This window comes from Xenopus tropicalis, chromosome 6, assembly GCF_000004195.4.
Source record: "Xenopus tropicalis strain Nigerian chromosome 6, UCB_Xtro_10.0, whole genome shotgun sequence".
NCBI classification, from domain to species: domain Eukaryota; kingdom Metazoa; phylum Chordata; class Amphibia; order Anura; family Pipidae; genus Xenopus; species Xenopus tropicalis.
In genome coordinates, this window is record NC_030682.2 from 6,611,012 (window position 1) to 6,636,156 (window position 25,145).

General features: G+C 50.8%; 1 protein-coding gene across 4 annotated transcripts; it reads right to left on the reverse strand.

Moving 5' to 3' along the window:
• Positions 1–3,946: 3,946 nt before the first annotated feature.
• Positions 3,947–13,005, reverse strand: tsnare1l (t-SNARE domain containing 1 like). 4 transcript variants are annotated; one of them, XM_012954128.3, is made up of 4 exons: positions 12,916–13,005; positions 7,894–8,638; positions 7,616–7,702; positions 3,947–5,783 (listed from the first exon to the last, which is right to left on the reverse strand). In XM_012954128.3, the coding sequence occupies exons 2-4, from the start codon at positions 8,597–8,599 to the stop codon at positions 4,657–4,659; spliced, it is 1,920 nt and encodes a 639-aa protein (XP_012809582.2). In that variant the 5' UTR covers positions 8,600–8,638; positions 12,916–13,005; the 3' UTR covers positions 3,947–4,656.
• Positions 13,006–25,145: the final 12,140 nt, after the last annotated feature.

A 25,145-nucleotide genomic window follows, 5' to 3' on the forward strand; every position in this document is an offset into this window, starting at 1 on the left:
GGGAGAGCAGAGACAGTCAGGGAGGGGGCGAGCATAGACAGTCAGGGAGGGGGAGAGCAGAGACAATCAGGGAGAGCAGAGACAGTCAGGGAGGGGGAGAGCAGAGACAGGGAGGGGGAGAGCAGAGACAGTCAGGGAGGGGGAGAGCAGAGACAGTCAGGGAGGGGGAGAGCAGAGACAGTCAGGGAGAGGGAGAGCAGAGACAGTCAGGGAGGGGGAGAGCAGAGACAGTCAGGGAGGAGGAGAGCAGAGACAGTCAGGGAGGGGGAGAGCAGAGACAGTCAGGGAGGGGGAGAGCAGAGACAGTCAGGGAGGGGGAGAGCAGAGACAGTCAGGGAGGGGGAGAGCAGAGCCAGTCAGGGAGGGGGAGAGCAGAGAGTCAGGGAGGGGGAGAGCAGAGACAGTCAGGGAGGGGGAGAGCAGAGACAGTCAGGGAGGGGGAGAGCAGAGCCAGTCAGGGAGGGGGAGAGCAGAGACAGTCAGGGAGGGGGAGAGCAGAGACAGTCAGGGAGGGGGAGAGCAGAGACAGTCAGGGAGGGGGAGAGCAGAGACAGTCAGGGAGGAGGAGAGCAGAGACAGGGAATTGAGCAACCTGCCTTGAGAAATGTCTAACCCAATGAAATCAGCCCATTGATAAACTACACTTCCCATCATGCTCAGCACAAGCAGTTGGACTAGAGCGCCTCCTACATTCTTTGTGTGTGTGTGTGTGTGTGTGTATAGTATCTAATATCTTCCTGCTTATTAATGCACATGATCCTGTCTTTAGCCGAGACCCCCCCCCCCCCATACACCCCCAAATCTGAGAGAAGTGTTTCTACTTAGCCGTTCAACTCTCCCAGTCAGTCAGTAATTAGAGGCTCCTGTTGCTCAATGTATCCGCATATCACACATTGCTTGAAGAAGCCACTCGCATGAGGGGTGAAACGTATTTCAAGAAAAACCCCAGAAAAGTCCAGTTGTGTCAGACTTAATGCTGCCAGATAGTGTGTCTCATTGGCTGGGTGAATGAGAATAGGCATATTGTACGTTTGCAAGATACATTGTTCCTATTGCAACCACTAGGGGGCAGCATCGCTCCTTATTAGGCTGGAGAAACACAGCTACCTATTAACAGCTACTAAAAGTCTACTTTAGTAGCTGTGACAAGTAGCTGCTACTAGTAGCTCTGTGTGTCTTCACCCATAGAAACTGTTGGGACAATGAACATCGGGGTGCTGGTAAGATGGAGTCGGCGGGGGGAATATCCTACTCCCTGTACAGACCAGGGGCATCGCCTTCAGCACTGCCTGTCACTTACCTCATCATTAGGGGGACCAATCAGCAGCAGACCTGCAGTATGCCCAGAGGTAGAGCTGTGATTGGCTCCCACACCCTACTGTGCTTCTGGGTAATGACAGGACACGCCTACTGCTGATCTGTAATGCAGATAAGAGAGAACCTAGGGGAAGTGCAGCCAATCAGCGCTGGCTATGAGACTGCCGGCACGTAGAACGCACTATGGGGCTAGTGCAAAGGGTGACTATTGGCTCTCATGGCTGAACCACCCCCGGCCAATAGCATTACTGGACACAGACCCTGCCTCCCCTCCATAGCAACTGTATTGCCTGCAGTTGGTCAGACCTTTTGCAATTGCTACACTGGCTGCGGAGAAGCCAGCTACAAACTGGCGTGCAAGGCATCATGGGAAATGGGCAGCTGAACTCTGCCCAGGTCTGGCCTCCTTTATTCCCTTCCCTGTCTGCCAAACTACAGTGCAAATGTAGCAAGAATAAGCCCCTCCTTCAGCCTTCACCTCCCACAATGCCGTGCACGCTTCCGTTGCCCTCCTTCTAAGATTTCACAACATGCATTGCATTATGGGAACTGGAGTCTCGACCAGAGGGGGCGCACTACTTATTCCATTCATACACTTTATTGTCAGGGAGAGCAGGAGAGGAAACAGGAAGGGGGGGCAGACATATTCCGACAGCAGTTACCTTCACAAATAATAAAGTTTCTCTCATTCTTTGGGTTTATATTCCCTTTAAACTCCTTGGTGCCATTTGCACGAGTAACGACTGACCCTGCTTGATAAGATAGTGAGAGCTGCAAGGAGCCATAACGGGTTGTGATTGGATAACCCTGAATGAATATGTAATTACCAGTAGGGAGCTGAAGGGGCGGGGCCAATATGCAAATCTCTTCTCAAGCCGATTTCTATGGACTTTAGTACAAATTCTAGTCGTTACGCACCAATCAAATGGCTTCAAAGCTCTTTTTTTTTATACAGGGGATTTTATTTGGGATTCTATCAGTGAATCACTGACCCACTCCTGATGCGCTGCTCTCTCTCCCATAGGCTGACAAGGAGGGAACAATTTAGAGCAGTCATACAATTATCAGATCCCTCCCCTCTGCCTGATCATGGGGGAGGAGAGCAGCCCAGGAGCAGGAAGTACAGAGAATCAGAGCTCTGTACCTGGGTAAGTACTGGGGGGAGATTGGATTCACTTACCCAGGGGGAGGTTCCTGCCTGACCATGGGAAAGAGAGCAGCCCAGGAGCAGGAAGTACAGAGAATCAGAGCTCTGTACCTGGGTAAGTACTGGGGGGAGATTGGATTCACTTACCCAGGGGGAGGTTCCTGCCTGACCATGGGAAAGAGAGCAGCCCAGGAGCAGGAAGTACAGAGAATCAGAGCTCTGTACCTGGGTAAGTACTGGGGGAGATTGGATTCACTTACCCAGGGGGAGGTTCCTGTCTGACCATGGGAAAGAGAGCAGCCCAGGAGCAGGAAGTACAGAGAATCAAAGCTCTGTACCTGGGTAAGTACTGGGGGGAGATTGGATTCACTTACCCAGGGGGAGGTTCCTGCCTGACCATGGGAAAGAGAGCAGCCCAGGAGCAGGAAGTACAGAGAATCAGAGCTCTGTACCTGGGTAAGTACTGGGGGGAGATTGGATTCACTTACCCAGGGGGAGGTTCCTGCCTGACCATGGGAAAGAGAGCAGCCCAGGAGCAGGAAGTACAGAGAATCAGAGCTCTGTACCTGGGTAAGTACTGGGGGGAGATTGGATTCACTTACCCAGGGGGAGGTTCCTGCCTGACCATGGGAAAGAGAGCAGCCCAAGAGCAGGAAGTACAGAGAATCAGAGCTCTGTACCTGGGTAAGTACTGGGGGGAGATTGGATTCACTTACCCAGGGGGAGGTTCCTGTCTGACCATGGGAAAGAGAGCAGCCCAGGAGCAGGAAGTACAGAGAATCAGAGCTCTGTACCTGGGTAAGTACTGGGGGAGATTGGATTCACTTACCCAGGGGGAGGTTCCTGTCTGACCATGGGAAAGAGAGCAGCCCAGGAGCAGGAAGTACAGAGAATCAAAGCTCTGTACCTGGGTAAGTACTGGGGGGAGATTGGATTCACTTACCCAGGGGGGGTTCCTGCCTGACCATGGGAAAGAGAGCAGCCCAGGAGCAGGAAGTACAGAGAATCAGAGCTCTGTACCTGGGTAAGTACTGGGGGGAGATTGGATTCACTTACCCAGGGGGAGGTTCCTGCCTGACCATGGGAAAGAGAGCAGCCCAGGAGCAGGAAGTACAGAGAATCAAAGCTCTGTACCTGGGTAAGTACTGGGGGGAGATTGGATTCACTTACCCAGGGGGGGTTCCTGCCTGACCATGGGAAAGAGAGCAGCCCAGGAGCAGGAAGTACAGAGAATCAGAGCTCTGTACCTGGGTAAGTACTGGGGGGAGATTGGATTCACTTACCTACAACTGAGTTACTGAAGTACTCAGGTTTAAACACAGGTTAACTTACCCTTTATATTGCATTATACTGTAGATACCAGTCATTAGCAGGGAATAGAACAGGGGGAATCAATCAAGCAGAACAAATCTGTTTTTTAAGTAAACAGATGACTGGTTAGCCAGAACAATTCAAGGCAAAGTTAATTTACAGAACAAGTCATAAAAAAAAACAACCAAATCTTTTATTGCATGGAAAGATTTAAAAGGTCCAGAACAGGGTCGGCAGAGAGGCGTTGGTCGGCATAATGCAAAATAATTCATCAGTAACGCCCTCCCTTCAGCCCTATATCACTTACCCCTACATGAGCATCCCGGGGCAGATCCATTCTACTGGCCGCTCCTTCTAAGGGAACAATGTGCAAAAAGAAACTATAAAATATATATATATATTCGGCCTGATCGGTGCCCCCTTCGCTGTGTCCTTTGTCGGCTGAGCAGTAAAACAGATGAGGTTACAGGACAGAAAGCAAAGTTGGGGGGGCTCGTCTCTCCAGTGTATAGAAAGGGAGCAGCTGGGGGGCAGGGGCATTTCATGGAGCCTCCCTGCTGCACTGCAGTTATGTCAGGGTAAATGAGTAAAAAGTATTGGGGGGCGGAGCAACAAATAGCGGGTATGAAATTCATATGACGATGTCTAGCATCCATTTCCAGCAGTCACATTTCATAACGGCAATAAAAGGAGAAATCTATGTAGAAGCAAATAACCCCTATTTATCCTTCTTTCCATATAAAGCTTTCAGCTGTCTCTATGGCTTGCCAACGACCTACCTTGCCCCGGGGTGGGGCGAGAGAGTCCTGCCAGCGCACCAGGTTGGTTGCTCCTAGAACTGAGCACCCCTAATTAATTCCGGCTAATTCATAGTACGGGGTTCAGCTCTTGCTGGCTTGGTCTGCGTTTGGCCTAACCAGACGGGGGCGCCCTCTGCGCCGAGGCTGCGGACTGGCCAGGGCTGGGGAAGCATCAGTAGTGCTGGGTTTCTTGGGGTTCTTACTGGGGGTGCTTGGGGTGGGCTGCTCCGGAGCACTGGATACGGTGCTTGGGGCGGGGGGCGGCTGCTCCGTGGGAGCAGCGGATAGGACAGCAGAGCCATTTGCTTGGGAGTTAAGGAGGGCTTCTCGGGCAGCTGCTCGGTCCTCCCTAATGAGGCGCAGTTCATCCCGAATGTCGCTGAGGATGCCCATGAGTTGCAGCTGCAGTTTCTGGTCCTGGTCCCGCTGCTGCTGCTGCCGGATTCTCTCCTCCTCCCACATCCCCAATTCCCGCTGGTAGAGCCGGTCCCAGTGCTCCTCCAGTTCCAGCAGTCGATGCATTCTGCTCTGCAGCACCTCCTTGCCATCATCCTCCAGGCAGCAGTCGTCCCCGTTCGTGACAATGTCGCCCCCGGATGAGGGTTCCCCCTCCTGAGAGGAGGAGGATGGCGGGATGGAGTCCTGTGCATTGTCACTGTGCTGGGGGGACACCGACTGCCTTTCCCAAACCTCTTGGTTTCCCTGGGAGCCAGTGTCTTCTTCCATCTGACTGTCCCCATCGTCCTCTATTTTCAGCTGGAGTGTGTCCGATTCCACCGTGACTGCCGACACCTCGTTGTCTCCGTTGACACTTGAAGTCCATTCGTTGTGCCCAGTCACAGGGCCAATAGAACCCTCGGGGGATGAGCCAATAGATCCCTGGGAGTCGCAGCGAACCGAATCCAAGTCATTTTGCAGCGGCATTTGCTCTTGTTTGATCTTGAGCATCTCGGGCTTTTGGGTCGCTGGTTTCTGGTTCTTCAGGACCAGGTCGGTTTGGGGAGCTAGAGGTGTCGGATTTGTGACCAGGGTGCAGATCTCACTAACGGTCGTCCACGCTTCTGTGAAGGGCTTGATGGTAACTCTCTGGGTGGCATCCAGTTCATTCAAGTCTCCATTTTCTGTCACAGGAATGAAGGAGACATGGGCAGGGGAGGCACTGACCAGCGGGGCCACTAGGGAGATCTCTGCAGGAGGCCTGGGGCTCGCTGTAACAAGAAGGGACAGAGTGAGAGGAAATCATGGCCCTGTGTATGAGGCATCTCTCTATTATCTCACCTAGGAAATAATATGCCCAAATGACACTGTTACACAGCAAATAATTCCCTCTGCCATTTAACCTTTTATTCTTGACCCAACAAATGTATTTGTAGCTGTAATATTGGTGTGTAGGCGCCATCTCAGTGCAGTGTGCCTGAGTCTGAGCTTTCAGCCAGCGCTACACATTAGAACTGCTTTCAGCTAACCTATTGTTTCTCCTACTCCCATGTAACTGGGGGAGTCCCAAGCCGGACTTGGATTTCTTACTATTGAGTGCTATTCTGATACCTACTGGGAGCTGCTATCTTGCTCCCTTCCCATTGTTCTGCTGATCGGCTGCTGGGGGGAGGGGGGGATATCACTCCAACTTGCAGCGCAGCAGTAAAGTGTGCCTGAGTCTGAGCTTTCAGCCAGCGCTACCCATTAGACCTGCTTTCAGCTAACCTATTGTTTCTCCTACTCCCATGTAACTGGAGGAGTCCCAAGCTGGACTTGGATTTCTTACTATTGAGTGCTATTCTGATACCTACTGGGAGCTGCTATCTTGCTCCCTTCCCATTGTTCTGCTGATCGGCTGCTGGGGGTGAGGGGGGGGGATATCACTCCAACTTGCAGCGCAGCAGTAAAGTGTGACTGAAGTTTATCAGAGCACAGGTCACATGGCTGTGGCACCCTGGGAAATGAAGAATATGGCTAGCCCCATGGGACACAGAAATGGGCCACAGTCTTTGAAATGATGTGAGGAGCCCACCCAGTCTAGCTTCTCTTGCAGAGGGTGCCGAGCACAGAGCAGAGAGTGGAACCAGTGACACCAAGTCATATTCAGTGCAACATCATGTAAACGATGCCTTTTCAATTTAAGCCCCCAATTTACGCCTATTACCCATCCGTCCAATTACGCCCAGCAATTTACGCCTATTACCCATCCGTCCAATTACGCCCCCCAATTTACGCCTATTACCCATCCGTCCAATTACGTCCCCCAATTTACGCCTATTACCCATCCGTCCAATTACGCCCAGCAATTTACGCCTATTACCCATCCGTCCAATTACGCCCCCCAATTTACGCCTATTTCCCATCCGTCCAATTACGTCCCCCAATTTACGCCTATTACCCATTCGTCCAATTATGCCCCCAATTAACGCCTATTACCCATCCGTCCAATTACGCCCCCCAATTCACGCCTATTTCCCATCCCTCCAATTACGCCCCCAATTTACGCCTATTACCCATCCGTCCAATTACGCCTCCAATTTACGCCTATTACCCATCCGTCCAATTACGCCCCCCAATTTACACCTATTTCCCATCCGTCCAATTACGTCCCCCAATTTACGCCTATTACCCATTCGTCCAATTACACCCCCAATTTACGCCTATTACCCATCCGTCCAATTATGCCCCCAATTTACGCCTATTACCCATTCGTCCAATTACGCCCCCAATTTACGCCTATTTCCCATCCGTCCAATTACGCCCCCCAATTTATGCCTATTACCCATCTGTCCAATTACGCCCCCAATTTGCACCTATTACCCATCCGTCCAATTACGCCCCCCAATTTACGCCTATTTCCCATCCGTCCAATTACGTCCCCAATTTACGCCTATTACCCATCCATCCAATTACGTCCCCAATTTACGCCTATTACCCATCCATCCAATTACGCCCCCCAATTTACGCCTATTACCCATCCATCCAATTACGCCCCCAATTTACGCCTATTACCCCTCCCTCACACTCTCAGCCACTCATGTTCTGGCACCGTGGCCGTTACCTGTGCTAGATAGTGTATCGTTACACAGCTCGGAGACACCGGAGGGGGGGCCTCTGCATGTTAAGAAGATGGACTGTCTGGGAACCCCTGAGAAAGAAAAATAGACATATATTATTTATGTATGAAGCTATAAAAGGACTGTTTCTGAAAACAAAATTATCTATTGACGAGGAAGCTCTGTAACCCCTGCAGTGCCAGAAGCCATTTCTCTCAGCTATATTAATTTACCTTGCACCCAAAGGAAAAATAGGATTTGCAGAGCGAGACTCCATTCTCACCTGGCTCCATGAACATTCCCTCCTGCTCTCCGTCCAATGAACAATGGTGTCCTATGGTGGAGGCCACCAGATCCTCCAATGGTGTAAGCTTGGTATCTATAATAGGGGTGACTGTGGGAGCCGGAGACGCCTTGCCTGACGTCCGTCGATGGGTGATCTTCCTTTTCACATCGAGCCGCAGGTCCCTCCATTTGTGTTTGAGATCGTCGATGGTGCGAGGGGTGTAGCCCAATTCGTTTACACTTGTCTGGATCTGGCTCCACAGCTGGCTCCTCCTTTGGTTCCTGCGGGTTGATTCCGTTCTCAGCGCCTCAGAACCGTACAGAGCGCTGAAATGTTTAACCACATATTTCACTAAGGTTTCCGTCTCCTCGTTGGAGAAGTTGGCCTTGCGCTTTCGGCCGGGGAAGGGGATGGGCCCTTGCAACGCTGTGCTTTCCCTGACCTGCATTAGCATAGACTGCGAGGTGGAAGGGGCCGGCAAGGAACAGACGCTAACAAGGATGTTGGGCGCAGCTGCCGGGTCAACGGGTTCTTCCTTGAGCGCCAGTTTGGGGTCCACCTTTGGAGAAGCTGATGCATTGTTACTAAGGGGAGGCGTCTCTGCAGAGGAGGTGTCGGAGTCCAGCATGCTGGAGGAGTCCTGCTTCAAGCGCTGAGACAGTCTGGTGTTGGTGCGCCGTCTCCGTGAGTATACCTCAGACATATGGGCGTCTGGCGTCAGCTCTATAACATGGCAAACGGTCTAAGAGAATAAACAGAGATGAGGAATGAAAGCTATTGCTACTGCCAGACCCATACACTTTAATTAAAGTGGCGCCCCCATGAGAAAGGTAGGCTGTATGTACAGGGGAGGGGCAGCTACTGTAACACTCAGGGTAGGAGGGCCCCAACTCTATATACTCCCCTGTGCAGTTTAGCAGCTCAGACACAGGCAGGAGATAGCAGGTCGGGGATACAGGGCTATTAGCTGGGGTAATACAAAGAGCAAGTACAGACTGCACGGGGTACTATGGGGTACCTGCCTAAACCAGTAAAGTACCAAGGTCTCCACAGCTAAACACAGAAAAATGCAACATGTGGCCCTGCAGCTATTAAACTGCAATTTCCATAATTCCTAGCGAGCCACAGGGGCAACCGAAGCAAACCTGAAAATCTCTACGGCCTTCCGAACATTCCACCCAGCAGAACCCTGATGAGCAGACTCTTAGTACCTTACAGAAGCAGTTTCCCTTTAGGAGCTAGTACCTTACAGATTAGGGTTCCCTACAGGAGCTAGTACCTTACAGAAGAAGTTTCCCTATAGGAACTAGTACCTTACACAAGAGGGTTCCCTAAAGGAGCAGGTTCCTTACAGGAGCTAGTACCTTACAGAAGAGGGTTCCTTACAGAAGAGGGTTCCCTACAGGAGCTAGTACCTTACAGATGAGGGTTCCCTACAGAAGCGGGTTCCCTACAGGAGCGGGTTCCTTACAGAAGAGGGTTTCCGTACAGAGGAGGGTTTCCGTACAGAGGAGGGTTTCCGTACAGAGGAGGGTTCCGTACAGAGGAGGGTTCCGTACAGAGGAGGGTTCCTCACAGGAGCAGGTTCATTACAGAGGAGAGTTCCCTACAGGAGCAGGTTCCTTACATAGGAGGGTTCCCTACAGGAGCAGGTTCCTTACAGAGGAGGGTTCCCTACAGGAGCAGGTTCCTTACAGAGGAGGGTTCCCTACAGGAGCAGGTTCCCTACAGAGGAGGGTTCCCTACAGGAGCAGGTTCCTTACAGAGGAGGGTTCCCTACAGGAGCAGGTTCCCTACAGAGGAGGGTTCCCTACAGGAGCAGGTTCCTTACAGGAGCAGGTTCCCTACAGAGGAGGGTTCCCTACAGAGGAGGGTTCCCTACAGGAGCAGGTTCCCTACAGAGGAGGGTTCCCTACAGAGGAGGGTTCCCTACAGGAGCAGGTTCCCTACAGGAGCAGGTTCCCTACAGAGGAGGGTTCCCTACAGGAGCAGGTTCCCTACAGAGGAGGGTTCCCTACAGAGGAGGGTTCCCTACAGGAGCAGGTTCCCTACAGAGGAGGGTTCCCTACAGGAGCAGGTTCCTTACAGAGGAGGGTTCCCTACAGGAGCAGGTTCCTTACAGAGGAGGGTTCCCTACAGGAGCAGGTTCCCTACAGGAGCAGGTTCCTTACAGAGGAGGGTTCCCTACAGGAGCAGGTTCCCTACAGAGAAGGGTTCCCTACAGGAGCAGGTTCCTTACAGAGGAGGGTTCCCTACAGAGGAGGGTTCCCTACAGAGGAGGGTTCCCTACAGAGGAGGGTTCCCTACAGAGGAGGGTTCCCTACAGGAGCAGGTTCCTTACAGAGGAGGGTTCCCTACAGGAGCAGGTTCCTTACAGAGGAGGGTTCCCTACAGGAGCAGGTTCCTTACAGAGGAGGGTTCCCTACAGGAGCAGGTTCCCTACAGAGGAGGGTTCCCTACAGAGGAGGGTTCCCTACAGAGGAGGGTTCCCTACAGGAGCAGGTTCCTTACAGAGGAGGGTTCCCTACAGGAGCAGGTTCCCTACAGAGGAGGGTTCCCTACAGGAGCAGGTTCCTTACAGAGGAGGGTTCCCTACAGGAGCAGGTTCCCTACAGAGGAGGGTTCCCTACAGGAGCAGGTTCCTTACAGAGGAGGGTTCCCTACAGGAGCAGGTTCCCTACAGAGGAGGGTTCCCTACAGGAGCAGGTTCCCTACAGAGGAGGGTTCCCTACAGGAGCAGGTTCCCTACAGGAGCAGGTTCCCTACAGAGGAGGGTTCCCTACAGGAGCAGGTTCCCTACAGAGGAGGGTTCCCTACAGGAGCAGGTTCCTTACAGAGGAGGGTTCCCTACAGGAGCAGGTTCCCTACAGAGGAGGGTTCCCTACAGGAGCAGGTTCCTTACAGAGGAGGGTTCCCTACAGGAGCAGGTTCCCTACAGAGGAGGGTTCCCTACAGGAGCAGGTTCCCTACAGAGGAGGGTTCCCTACAGGAGCAGGTTCCCTACAGAGGAGGGTTCCCTACAGGAGCAGGTTCCTTACAGAGGAGGGTTCCCTACAGGAGCAGGTTCCCTACAGAGGAGGGTTCCCTACAGAGGAGGGTTCCCTACAGGAGCAGGTTCCCTACAGGAGCAGGTTCCTTACAGAGGAGGGTTCCCTACAGGAGCAGGTTCCCTACAGAGGAGGGTTCCCTACAGGAGCAGGTTCCTTACAGAGGAGGGTTCCCTACAGGAGCAGGTTCCTTACAGAGGAGGGTTCCCTACAGGAGCAGGTTCCTTACAGAGGAGGGTTCCCTACAGGAGCAGGTTCCCTACAGAGGAGGGTTCCTTACAGAGGAGGGTTCCCTACAGGAGCAGGTTCCTTACAGAGGAGGGTTCCCTACAGGAGCAGGTTCCTTACAGAGGAGGGTTCCCTACAGGAGCAGGTTCCCTACAGAGGAGGGTTCCCTACAGAGGAGGGTTCCCTACAGGAGCAGGTTCCCTACAGGAGCAGGTTCCTTACAGAGGAGGGTTCCCTACAGGAGCAGGTTCCCTACAGAGGAGGGTTCCCTACAGGAGCAGGTTCCTTACAGAGGAGGGTTCCCTACAGGAGCAGGTTCCTTACAGAGGAGGGTTCCCTACAGGAGCAGGTTCCTTACAGAGGAGGGTTCCCTACAGGAGCAGGTTCCTTACAGAGGAGGGTTCCCTACAGGAGCAGGTTCCCTACAGAGGAGGGTTCCTTACAGAGGAGGGTTCCCTACAGGAGCAGGTTCCTTACAGAGGAGGGTTCCCTACAGGAGCAGGTTCCTTACAGAGGAGGGTTCCCTACAGGAGCAGGTTCCCTACAGAGGAGGGTTCCCTACAGAGGAGGGTTCCCTACAGGAGCAGGTTCCCTACAGGAGCAGGTTCCCTACAGGAGCAGGTTCCTTACAGAGGAGGGTTCCCTACAGGAGCAGGTTCCCTACAGAGGAGGGTTCCCTACAGGAGCAGGTTCCTTACAGAGGAGGGTTCCCTACAGGAGCAGGTTCCCTACAGAGGAGGGTTCCTTACAGAGGAGGGTTCCCTACAGGAGCAGGTTCCTTACAGAGGAGGGTTCCCTACAGGAGCGGGTTCCCTACAGAGGAGGGTTCCCTACAGGAGCAGGTTCCCTACAGGAGCAGGTTCCTTACAGAGGAGGGTTCCCTACAGGAGCAGGTTCCCTACAGAGGAGGGTTCCCTACAGGAGCAGGTTCCTTACAGAGGAGGGTTCCCTACAGGAGCAGGTTCCTTACAGAGGAGGGTTCCCTACAGGAGCAGGTTCCTTACAGAGGAGGGTTCCCTACAGGAGCAGGTTCCTTACAGAGGAGGGTTCCCTACAGGAGCAGGTTCCCTACAGAGGAGGGTTCCTTACAGAGGAGGGTTCCTTACAGAGGAGGGTTCCCTACAGGAGCAGGTTCCTTACAGAGGAGGGTTCCCTACAGGAGCAGGTTCCTTACAGAGGAGGGTTCCCTACAGGAGCAGGTTCCCTACAGAGGAGGGTTCCCTACAGAGGAGGGTTCCCTACAGGAGCAGGTTCCCTACAGGAGCAGGTTCCCTACAGGAGCAGGTTCCTTACAGAGGAGGGTTCCCTACAGGAGCAGGTTCCCTACAGAGGAGGGTTCCCTACAGGAGCAGGTTCCTTACAGAGGAGGGTTCCCTACAGGAGCAGGTTCCCTACAGAGGAGGGTTCCTTACAGAGGAGGGTTCCCTACAGGAGCAGGTTCCTTACAGAGGAGGGTTCCCTACAGGAGCGGGTTCCCTACAGAGGAGGGTTCCCTACAGGAGCAGGTTCCTTACAGAGGAGGGTTCCCTACAGGAGCAGGGGGGAGGGGCGGGGGAGTTGCTGGGCAGGTACCATTCCCGCTGGGGGGGGGGGGCACACAGTAAGTCCCATTCCCATGCGGGCAGTACCATTTAGCGTTCCCGGGGGGGTGGGGGCAGGCTGGCGGGAAAGCTAACAGTAGAGGCGCAAAGTTGCGCTGGTAGCGGAGCCGGTAGGAGGGCGGCCACTCCCATCCCAGACTCACCGCGCTCCCCCGGTCCCTCCGCCTCCCGCCGGGCCCCTTCCCGCCGCTACATGTACGTACCGTGCAGCTCCGCCACTAATGGCTCCGGACCGAAGGAACAAGCTGCATCATTTCCTTCCCCGCCCCCGGGCCCCGCCCCCTCCTTCCCAGCCAATCCCATTGCACTGCGCCCCCGCCCGGCGCTCCGCCACTCCGCACTCGGCTGCTCGGCATGTTGGGGCGGCAGGGCCAGCCTGTGGGGAACCGAGCTGTGGGGCCCTCACTCACTGCACTCATGGGGGGCCCTCACTCACTGCACTCATGGGGGGCCCTCACTCACTGCACTCATGGGGGGCCCTCACTCACTGCACTCATGGGGGGCCCTCACTCACTGGGCTCATGGGGGGCCCTCACTCACTGCACTCACTGGGCTCATGGGGGGCCCTCACTCACTGGGCTCATGGGGGGCCCTCACTCACTGGGCTCATGGGGGGCCTCACTCACTGGGCTCATGGGGGGCCCTCACTGACTGCACTCACTGGGCTCATGGGGGGCCCTCACTCACTGGGCTCATGGGGGGCCCTCACTCACTGCACTCACTGGGCTCATGGGGGGCCCGCACTCACTGGGCTCATGGGGCCCCTCACTCACTGGGCTCATGGGGGGCCTCACTCACTGCGCTCATGGGGGGCCCTCACTCACTGCACTCACTGGGCTCATGGGGGGCCCTCACTCACTGCGCTCATGGGGGGCCCTCACTCACTGGGCTCATGGGGGGCCCTCACTCACTGCGCTCATGGGGGGCCCTCACTCACTGCACTCATGGGGGGCCCTCACTCACTGCACTCACTGGGCTCATGGGGGGCCCTCACTCACTGGGCTCATGGGGGGCCCTCACTCACTGCGCTCATGGGGGCCCCGCACTCACTGGGCTCATGGGGGGCCCTCACTCACTGCGCTCATGGGGGGCCCTCACTCACTGGGCTCATGGGGGGCCCTCACTCACTGCACTCACTGGGCTCATGGGGGGCCCTCACTCACTGCACTCATGGGGGGCCCTCACTCACTGGGCTCATGGGGGGCCCTCACTCACTGGGCTCATGGGGGGCCCTCACTCACTGGGCTCATGGGGGGCCCTCACTCACTGGGCTCATGGGGGGCCCTCACTCACTGGGCTCATGCGGGGCCCTCACTCACTGGGCTCATGGGGGCCCTCACTCACTGGGCTCATGGGGGGCCCTCACTCACTGGGCTCATGCGGGGCCCTCACTCACTGGGCTCATGGGGGGCCCTCACTCACTGGGCTCATGGGGGGCCCTCACTCACTGGGCTCATGCGGGGCCCTCACTCACTGGGCTCATGGGGGGCCCTCACTCACTGGGCTCATGTGGGGCGGCCCTCTGGCACAGGAAACATAGCCAACTTTTAAAAAAGTCAGTCAGGCTACCAACTGTACTGCCATTGGTTACTGTATAAGTTGCTGCAACTAATCATGTGCGTTTTTTGCTACATGAATTAGGCACTAGGACTAAAAAAAAAAATCTATAGACGCTTAAAGTATCAATCAGATATCTCTAGCCTGTCCTCCATTGATCTACAGCTCCAATGAAAGGTCTACCTATAACCAGCATCTAGTAACCCATGGCAACCAGTCAGGCAATTTCAAACAGCTGGCCATAAATGCTACTTACTGATTGGTTTCTGTGGGTAACCGTGTAGAAAACGTAAGACCTTAGTATTTATTTTTCTCTCAGAAGAGGGCCATTAACATCCCGTAGTGCTTGGGACCTGTTAGTTTGCATCTCCAGGTCCAGATATCTTTCATAACTATAATAACATGAATAAATACAGAGTGGCCCTCAGAGACACATCTTCATTAAAAAAAAATCCTTAGTTTAAGCCATCTTATAAATCAAGATGAATTATTTAGTGCTATGAGGAAATGCCTACAACATGGGGGCCATGTGTCATGAGCAAACAGCTGGGAATCCACTAGGGGCGCTGCTGCCAAGAGACGAGAAACTTGCCCCCGTGGGCAGCGCCCCTCAGGTTACCAGTGGCAGCAAAACGCCTGGTAATTTTAAGAGCCAAAATGCAATTTCTGTTCTTCCAGTGCAGAGAGCACTGTTAGGCAATAATATGTAATTCCAGCCCCCCTCACTGAGTTGCAAACCATGATCACTTTCCCATGATGCATTGGATCATCTTGTGGTGTCAGCATGGGCCCCGGGATGGAAAAAAGCATAAAATTAGGGGACCTGGGGCAAAAATTCTCCCATACCTGGCTATGGCAACTTCTAAAAAGTGTCATGGGCCAACAAAATTGAATATCAAAAGAATGATTTGATTGGAAGAGGTTCCTCACAGGCCAATGTGACTAAGGCATATGCAACTGGTATTATCTAAATTTCTCTATCGGCCCTCCTGTCAGATATATATTTATATATTATATGTATGGGATCCTTTAACTGGAAACTCGCTATCCAGTAAGTTCAGAATTACAGAAAGGCCATCTCCCATAGGCTCCCATATACGCAAATAATTTTTTTTAAAAATCACTTTTCTCTGTAATAGTAAAACAGTACCTGTACTTGATCCCAACTAAGATATAATTACCCCTTATTGGGGCAGAACAGCCCTATTGGGTTTATTTAATGGTTAAATGATTCCCTTTTCTCTGTAATAATAAAACAGTACCTGTACTTGATCCCAACTAAGATATAATTACCCCTTATTGGGGGCAGAACAGCCCTATTGGGTTTATTTAATGGTTAAATGATTCCCTTTTCTCTGTAATAATAAAACAGTACCTGTACTTGATCCCAACTAAGATATAATTACCCCTTATTGGGGGCAGAACAGCCCTATTGGGTTTATTTAATGGTTAAATGATTCCCTTTTCTCTGTAATAATAAAACAGTACCTGTACTTGATCCCAACTAAGATATAATTACCCCTTATTGGGGCAGAACAGCCCTATTGGGTTTATTTAATGGCTAAATGATTCCCTTTTCTCTGTAATAATAAAACAGTACCTGTACTTGATCCCAACTAAGATATAATTACCCCCCCTTCTTGGGGGCACAACAGCCCTATTGGGTTTATTTAATGGCTAAATGATTCCCTTTTCTCTGTAATAATAAAACAGTACCTGTACTTGATCCCAACTAAGATATAATTACCCCCCCTTCTTGGGGGCACAACAGCCCTATTGGGTTTATTTAATGGTTAAATGATTCCCTTTTCTCTGTAATAATAAAACAGTACCTGTACTTGATCCCAACTAAGATATAATTACCCCCTATTGGGGGCAGAACAGCCCTATTGGGTTTATTTAATGGTTAAATGATTCCCTTTTCTCTGTAATAATAAAACAGTACCTGTACTTGATCCCAACTAAGATATAATTACCCCCCCCTTATTGGGGGCAGAACAGCCCTATTGGGTTTATTTCATGGTTAAATGATTCCCTTTTCTCTGTAATAATAAAACAGTACCTGTACTTGATCCCAACAAAGATATAATTACCCTTTATTGGGGGCAGAACAGTCCTATTGGGTTTATTTAATGGTTAAATGATTCCCTTTTCTCTGTAATAATAAAACAGTACCTGTACTTGATCCCAACTAAGATATAATTACCCCTTATTGGGGGCAGAACAGTCCTATTGGGTTTATTTAATGGTTAAATGATTCCCTTTTCTCTGTAATAATAAAACAGTACCTGTACTTGATCCCAACTAAGATATAATTACCCCTTATTGGGGCAGAACAGCCCTATTGGGTTTATTTCATGGTTAAATGATTCCCTTTTCTCTGTAATAATAAAACAGTACCTGTACTTGATCCCAACTAAGATATAATTACCCCTTCTTGGGGGCAGAACAGCCCTATTGGGTTTATTTAATGGTTAAATGATTCCCTTTTCTCTGTAATAATAAAACAGTACCTGTACTTGATCCCAACTAAGATATAATTACCCCTTATTGGGGCAGAACAGCCCTATTGGGTTTATTTCATGGTTAAATGATTCCCTTTTCTCTGTAATAATAAAACAGTACCTGTACTTGATCCCAACTAAGATATAATTACCCCTTATTGGGGCAGAACAGCCCTATTGGGTTTATTTCATGGTTAAATTATTTTTAGAGGTCCAAATTATGGAAATCCCCCTTATCTGCAAAACCACAGGTCCCAAGCATTCTGGATAACATGTCCCATAGGGGCTGCTGTAAGAGTCACTATTTATTGGGCCTTTGTGGACTTGAAATGCCAGGGCCTACTTCCAATCCCAGTCTGGACTTGTGTCATAGTAACATAATAGTAGAAGTTGGACCAAGTTACAAGGGTACCTCAACCCTTATTTTACCTCAGGAAAAAAAGGGGGAGGATCAGGGGCTGAGTTATATAGAAGATGCCATGTTTATTTGGAAAGGCCCAAATTCTGCCCCTGGACCTGTAACCGGTGTTTATTTGCAATGAGGCCCCAATGTACCACAGCGATACCCTCCGATAGTCACTGAGGGAAACATATTGGCCTGGGTTTATTGATAATTCCAAGATTAGTGGTTTAGGACTGGCAGTGCCAGCTTGGGAGCATGGCGAGGGCAGAAAGGAATGGGCTGAGTGTGGTGTATACAATAAGGAATGGCTTCACTGTGTTCTATATGGCAACACTGGGCTGCTGGTACATCTCTGTTTTTTGTGTATTTTACTTTCACTTCTGAGTGGGTGGGTTTTGTCACTATGACAACTCAAGTTTTGCCGCCTTTTTTACCTCAGATCAGGGACTAGGTTATTTAAAGGGATACTGTCATCAAAATAAGAAACGTTTGTCCCTGCAACACGGTGCAATTTCACTCTGGGTGCTTTGGTTTGGGCATTGTACTCAGACTTTTGCTTTATTTCCATGGCACTAGGACTGGTTCTAAGAAAAAGCAAAAGAACTCTGTGCTATGAGCTTCACTTATTCCTGGGATCAATAGATCCATTTATCAGTCGGTTTATCTGTTTGTCTATCACATGATCAGAACACTTAGGGGCACATTTACTTACCCACGAACGGGCCGAATGCGTCCGATTGCGTTTTTTTCGTAATGATCGGTATTTGGCGATTTTTCGGAAAATTATCGCGACTTTTTCGTTGCCATTCCGAATGTTGCGCAAAATCTGGCAATTTTTTCGTAGCGTTAAAACTTGCACGAAAAGTAGCGCCTTTTTCGTAGCCATTCTGAAAGTTGCGCAAAATGTTGCGATTTTTTCGTAGCGTTCGGATTCATTCAAGCTTTAGTATGGTGACTTTCCTTGGGCCGGGTTGGAGTTGCAGAGTGCCATTGAGCCCTATGGGAGACTTTCCTTGGGCCGGGTTGGAGCTGCAGAGTGCCATTGAGCCCTATGGGAGACTTTCCTTGGGCCGGGTTGGAGCTGCAGAGTGCCATTGAGCCCTATTGGAGACTTTCCTTGGGCCGGGTTGGAGCTGCAGAGTGCCATTGAGCCCTATGGGAGACTTTCCTTGGGCTGGGTTGGAGTTGCAGAGTGCCATTGAGCCCTATGGGAGGCTTTCCTTGGGCCGGGTTGGAGCTGCAGAGTGCCATTGAGCCCTATGGGAGACTTTCCTTGGGCTGGGTTGGAGTTGCAGAGTGCCATTGAGCCCTATGGGAGACTTTCCTTGGGCCGGGTTGGAGCTGCAGAGTGCCATTGAGCCCTATGGGAGGCTTTCCTTGGGCCGGGTTGGAGCTGCAGAGTGCCATTGAGCCCTATGGGAGACTTTCCTTGGGCCGGGTTGGAGCTGCAGAGTGCCATTGAGCCCTATGGGAGACTTTCCTTGGGCCAGGTTGGAGCTGCAGAGTGCCATTGAGCCCTATGGGAGGCTTTCCTTGGGCCGGGTTGGAGCTGCAGAGTGCCATTTAGTCCTATGGGAGGCTTTCCTTGGGCCGGGTTGGAGCTGCAGAGTGCCATTGAGCCCTATGGGAGACTTTCCTTGGGTCGGGATGGAGCTGCAGAGTGCCATTGAGCCCTATGGGAGACTTTCCTTGGGCCAGGTTGGAGCTGCAGAGTGCCATTGAGCCCTATGGGAGACTTTCCTTGGGCCGGGTTGGAGCTGCAGGGTGCCATTGAGCCCTATGGGAGACTTTCCTTGGGCCGGGTTGGAGCTGCAGGGTGCCATTGAGCCCTATGGGAGGCTTTCCTTGGGCCGGGTTGGAGCTGCAGAGTGCCATTGAGCCCTATGGGAGACTTTCCTTGGGCCGGGTTGGAGCTGCAGAGTGCCATTGAGCCCTATGGGAGACTTTCCTTGGGTCGGGTTGGAGCTGCAGAGTGCCATTGAGCCCTATGGGAGACTTTCCTTGGGCCGGGTTGGAGCTGCAGAGTGCCATTGAGCCCTATGGGAGACTTTCCTTGGGCCGGGTTGGAGCTGCAGAGTGCCATTGAGCCCTATGGGAGACTTTCCTTGGGCCGGGTTGGAGCTGCAGAGTGCCATTGAGCCCTATGGGAGACTTTCCTTGGGCCGGGTTGGAGCTGCAGAGTGCCATTGAGCCCTATGGGAGACTTTCCTTGGGCCGGGTTGGAGCTGCAGAGTGCCATTGAGCCCTATGGGAGACTTTCCTTGGGCCGGGTTGGAGCTGCAGAGTGCCATTGAGCCCTATGGGAGACTTTCCTTGGGCCGGGTTGGAGCTGCAGAGTGCCATTGAGCCCTATGGGAGACTTTCCTTGGGCCAGGTTGGAGCTGCAGAGTACCATTGAGCCCTATGGGAGACTTTCCTTGGGCTGGGTTGGAGCTGCAGAGTGCCATTGAGCCCTATGGGAGACTTTCCTTGGGCCGGGTTGGAGCTGCAGAGTGCCATTGAGCCCTATGGGAGACTTTCCTTGGGCCGGGTTGGAGCTGCAGAGTGCCATTGAGCCCTATGGGAGACTTTCCTTGGGCCGGGTTGGAGCTGCAGAGTGCCATTGAGCCCTATGGGAGACTTTCCTTGGGCCGGGTTGGAGCTGCAGAGTGCCATTGAGCCCTATGGGAGACTTTCCTTGGGCCGGGTTGGAGCTGCAGAGTGCCATTGAGCCCTATGGGAGACTTTCCTTGGGCCGGGTTGGGGCTGCAGAGTGCCATTGAGCCCTATGGGAGACTTTCCTTGGGACGGGTTGGAGCTGCAGAGTGCCATTGAGCCCTATGGGAGACTTTCCTTGGGCCGGGTTGGAGCTGCAGAGTGCCATTGAGCCCTATGGGAGACTTTCCTTGGGCCGGGTTGGAGCTGCAGAGTGCCATTGAGCCCTATGGGAGGCTTTCCTTGGGCCGGGTTGGAGCTGCAGAGTGCCATTGAGCCCTATGGGAGACTTTCCTTGGGCCGGGTTGGAGCTGCAGAGTGCCATTGAGCCCTATGGGAGACTTTCCTTGGGCCAGGTTGGAGCTGCAGGGTGCCTTTGAGTCCTATGGGAGACTTCCAAAATCATGCTAAGTCTGAAAGTTTCGCCGCCGCTTACGAGCGCTCAATACGAAAAAGTCGCGACAAGATACGAGCGAATCGTAATGGTTTTTTCGCGAAAATCGTATTGGTAACGAAAAAGTCGCAACAATTTCCGAAAAGTCGTAAAGGCGCCGAAAAAATCGCAAAAATACGAAAAAGTCGCAAAATGTTCGTTTTCCAATCAGAATTTTTCCAATTTGGATTCGAATTCGTGTCTTAGTAAATCAGCCCCTTAATGTATGCAATACCATATCTCCCAACATTTAAGAAACTGAAAGCAGAAAATCTGCCATGTGCACTGTGATGGTGACATTTTGGGTACGCCCCCTTTGTGGCCACACCCAGGTAACCACACCCTTTTTATATGATTGGAATGACATATTGTGGTCCCCTCCATTTAACAGATGCAATGGTGAGCCCCTCAAGCATTTACAATACAATAACTGTAATGTACCTTTCATATTTTGAGGTTGCCACGTGGCATGAAATTTTTTGGGGAAAAAATGACAAATTCTAACCAAAACAATGTGGTTTGGTGTTTGTGTTCTTTAGAAGTTAGACTATTTTTCCTGGCTCTCCTAATCTGGGGCTGTAGTGAGGCCTAAAACTAGGGATGCACCAAATCCAGGATTCGGTTCGGTATTCGGCCAGGATTCGGGCTTTATTGGCAGGGTTCGGTTGTGGTCGAATCCACGGTCCTGGCTGAACTGAATCCGTATTAGCATAAATTAGCATACTCTAATTAGCATTTGGAAGGGTTAAATGTTAGGGGGAAAAACCCTTCCCAATCCTAAGCATATGCTAATTAGGATACGGTTCTGTATTCGCCAGATCCACCGGGGTGGGTTCGGGGGGATCGGCCAAACTTTTGGGTTCGGTTCATCCCTACCTAAAACTGGCCAAAAATTTGCAAAACTGCTACAAATTCACGAAACACATTGAAGCCAATTTTTTTACTCGCAACAATTTTTATGCGTGACTTTTTTTCTTTCTCCAAATGCATTAAAGGAGACATATTGGATAAATGGGGTAAAACCCCCAACCCTGTAGGCAATTATGAATAATATCCGGTGCTGGTTTCCCTTTGGGCTAAACATTAACCCTGTCTGTAACAATGGCCCCTTTATTGGAGCTCCCTATAGATCCTCTCAGGTCCCTGTCTGGGTTTCACATGAGGGGTGGGCGTGTCCTAACGGTCCCTGCCAGAAGCACAGTAGGAGCGGGAGAGCCAATCACAGCCCTGCAGTCACACAAGCACAGACAGGCTTCAGTTCCCTATCAGGTCAGCCTAGCTGCTGATTGGTTCCTATCCTACAGTGCAGGTTACGGAGGGCCGCCGGCCCCCCTGCACATCCAGAGAATTCAGCCAGCAGGAAGTGGAACAGATGGGCGGGGCTAGTGGGGTTTTGGTGGAATTTCTCAATAAATCAGTCAGAAACACAACTTTTTTTAGCCCAATCCTTCTATATCTAGAGGAGTATAATTCCCTGGTACATTGTTAATTTTTATAGGATATGTCTCCTTTAAAGTCAATGGGCATTTTTTTTTGGCTGCGACCTTTTTGTCTCTCGCAACATTTTCTCTTGGTGACTTTTTTCTGTGAATTTTTGTTTGCGGAAAGTTTTTGCCAAAATTGGCGAAATGTGGTGTTTCGAAAATTTGCTCATTGCTGGTATGTACTTAATATGGGGTCCACACAGTTTTGGTGATTCTATTCACGTGTGGTATCATAGTATTCCAGGGAGCCCTGGCCCTCGTATTTATGATGTGTTCTCTTAGTATCCAGGAACACGTGGCAGATAAGGTGCTGAGCTGATTTTATAAATTTTTGAATGAGAGGCTGGTATATGAATAGGGAAGGGGCTGAATAGAAGAACAAATTATAAAAAGTAACAATAACAATAAAACTGGAGCCTCACAGAGCAATAGGGTTTGGATGCTGGGGTCAGTGACCCCCATTTGAAAGCAGGAAATAGTTCAAAAACTATAACAAATAAATAATGAAAACCAATTGAAAAGTTACTTAGAATCAGGGTCGGACTGGGGGGTGGAGGGCCCACCGGGGCTTCTGCCTCAGGGGCTCCTGCACCACCCAATGGCCCCCGGCGCCTTCACACCTCCCCCGCAGGAGCCCCCAACACCCTCCGACCCCCTCCCCCGAGCGTGCCTAAATTAAACTCACCTGCGGCGTTGGGGGAAGGAGATCGGCGGATCACATGAGTTCCCTGGGGGGTTCCGGTCTGGGCCGCCGGGGGCCCACCAGGTTTTTTCCCCAGCGGCTCAGTCCGACGCTGCTTAGAATAGGCCATTCTATAACATACTAAAAAAATACTAAAAGATGAGTAGCAAGGAATATTTACCCATTTTGTATCGTTGGAGTGCACTTTCTCAAGGTATATTGTATATGGGGTTTATTTACTGATGGGGGCTCCTCTGACACATAAACCACAGACGATGAGAGGCCGATTGATCAATTTCCAAATTTGTGGGACAAAAATTACGAGCTACTTTTTTCCCGCAATCGCATTCTTCTTTCCACAATCACTAGAAAAACCTCAAACGGGTGAATGTTGTTGTGTTTAATCAGGGAAAAAAAGTTGTTTGCAAACAAAAATCTCAACCGTTTTAATAAACTCAATAGAAAAAATAAGAAAAAACAATGTTGCTTGAATGTTGAAATAATCCCATAATATGCACTAAATTGTCAGCTTTTAGATATTTACATTTGATAAATCTCACAAAAAAAAGTCGCCATCTTGAATTGTAATAAATGTGCCCCTGAGTGATTGCACAAGTGTCATAAAAATTAGAATGGGCAGATTCACATTTTTGGGTCTCTAGAAAGCGCACATGTGAATAGGAATTTCCTGGCTTTTAAACTGAATTGTGTCTTTGTGCCCAAGAGCACATGGGAGGTATTTATGGCCACAAGTGCAGTGTGCAAAGTGCAATGTTGAACACAAATTGCCATTTAAATAACATTTTTTTTTAAAAACATGGGGCTAGCCATATTCTTCATTTCCCAGGGTGCCACAGATATGTGACCTGTGCTCTGATAAACAGTCACACTTTACTGCTGCGCTGCAAGTTGAAGTGATACCCCCCCTCCCCCCCTCATCCCCAGCAGCCGATCAGCAGAACAATGGGAAGGGAGCAAGATAGCAGCTCCCAGTAGGCATCAAAATAGCACTCAATAGTAAGAAATCCAAGTCCGGCTTGGACATTTGTTGGTTCAAGAATAAAAGGTTAAATGGCAGAGGGAATTATTTGCTGTGTAACAGTGTCATTTAGAGATAAAAAGTGCCCCATAAATATCATGACAGTTTCCTCTTCAGCATATGGAAGGCAAGCTCAGTTGGATTTAAATCAGGTGACCAGCTTGGCCATTCAAGAATTATCCATTGTTTAGCTTGAGAAACCCCCGTGTTGCCTTAGCAGTAAGTTTGGGATCATTATCTTGTTGTAGGAAGAAGCTTCACCTTATGAGTTTGGAGGCACTTACTGGAACCTGAGCAGATAAGATGTTTCTATACAGCTCACAATGTACGAGTCCCATCACCAATGCAGATAAGTGTGCCACACCTGCCCAAGCCATACCCCCCACCACCATGTTTAACAGATGAGCCGCTATGCTTTGGATATTGGGCAGTTCCATTCCGCTTACACACTTTCCCCTTGCCATCACTCTGATACAGGTTAATCTTGCTCTCGTTTGGCCATAACACCTTTTCCCATATTCTGCAGCCTCTTTTTAGTACTTTCCACAAACTGTAATTGCCCCTTTTTGCAGCTAACTAGTGGTTTGTATCTTGCAGTGTAGTCTCTGTATTTGTCAGGACCTGCCTGTACTCAAACTCTGGACTGTATATTAGGCAGGTCCTGCATTACCTTGTTGAGCCACTGGAGACCTTGGGGATCCAGTCCTACACATATTGTTAAATATTCTTCAGTTTCTCGTTGTTCATGCTCACCTCCTCCTCCCTCAGTAAGCCCAGGTGTTTGCAATCCGGCAATTAATGGGCTTTATAAGCCTGTTACAAGTAACTCCTGGTTGCTTGATCATTATGCCCTTATAGGCTGATCGAGCACTTGTACCTGCGGTTCTGCCTGATTCCGTGTGCTATATACCCTGTTCCTCTGCTCCTGCTCCGGGCCTCAGTTGGATCTCCTGGTATTGACCTCGGTCTGTTTATTTCACTACTGTCTGTCTCCAGCCTGCCCCTGACCACAGCCTGTTTATCGGAATCTCCTTGCTCGCTGCCAGACCCTCTGCCTGCTATATGGACCTATCATTTGCTGCCTGCCTCTGACAACTGGCCTGTTGTAAGGACTTACGTATTTGTTTATTGCTATATTTCACTCCTTATAATAAATCATCTTTCACCATAACATGTTTCCAGCCTATCAACAAGTGAAGTACCCACTCTATCCGTGTTACACACACATAGGCTCCTACCTGCCAGCCACCCACCTGTGGCTCAACCTGACAGTATTTCTGTTCATGAAGCCTTCTGCGGATAGGAGCCTCTGGCACAGACACGGCTGCCTCCTGGAGATGCTTCTGATCTGTTTTACTGATGATTGAGGATTATTCTTTCCCATAGTGAGAATTCTTCTGCCATCAGCAGTTGAGATCTTCCTTGGCCTACCGGCCCCTTTGCCATTACAGAGCTCACCAGTGTATTCTTGCTCCTTACTGATATTCCAGACACTTGACTTTGGCAATCCTAAGGTTTAACTGATGTCTCTAATGGCTTTATTCTTGTTTTTCAGCCTTCCTTGACTTTTATTGGTG

Excerpts from the sequence above, each read along its gene's own strand:
- tsnare1l (XM_012954127.3), bottom strand. Across the intron at positions 7,703-7,893 it reads GGGAATGTTCATGGAGCCAG|GGGTTCCCAGACAGTCCATC; the intron begins GTGAGAATGGAG and ends TTTCTTTCTCAG. Across the intron at positions 5,784-7,615 it reads CGATACACTATCTAGCACAG|CGAGCCCCAGGCCTCCTGCA; the intron begins GTAACGGCCACG and ends TTCTTGTTACAG.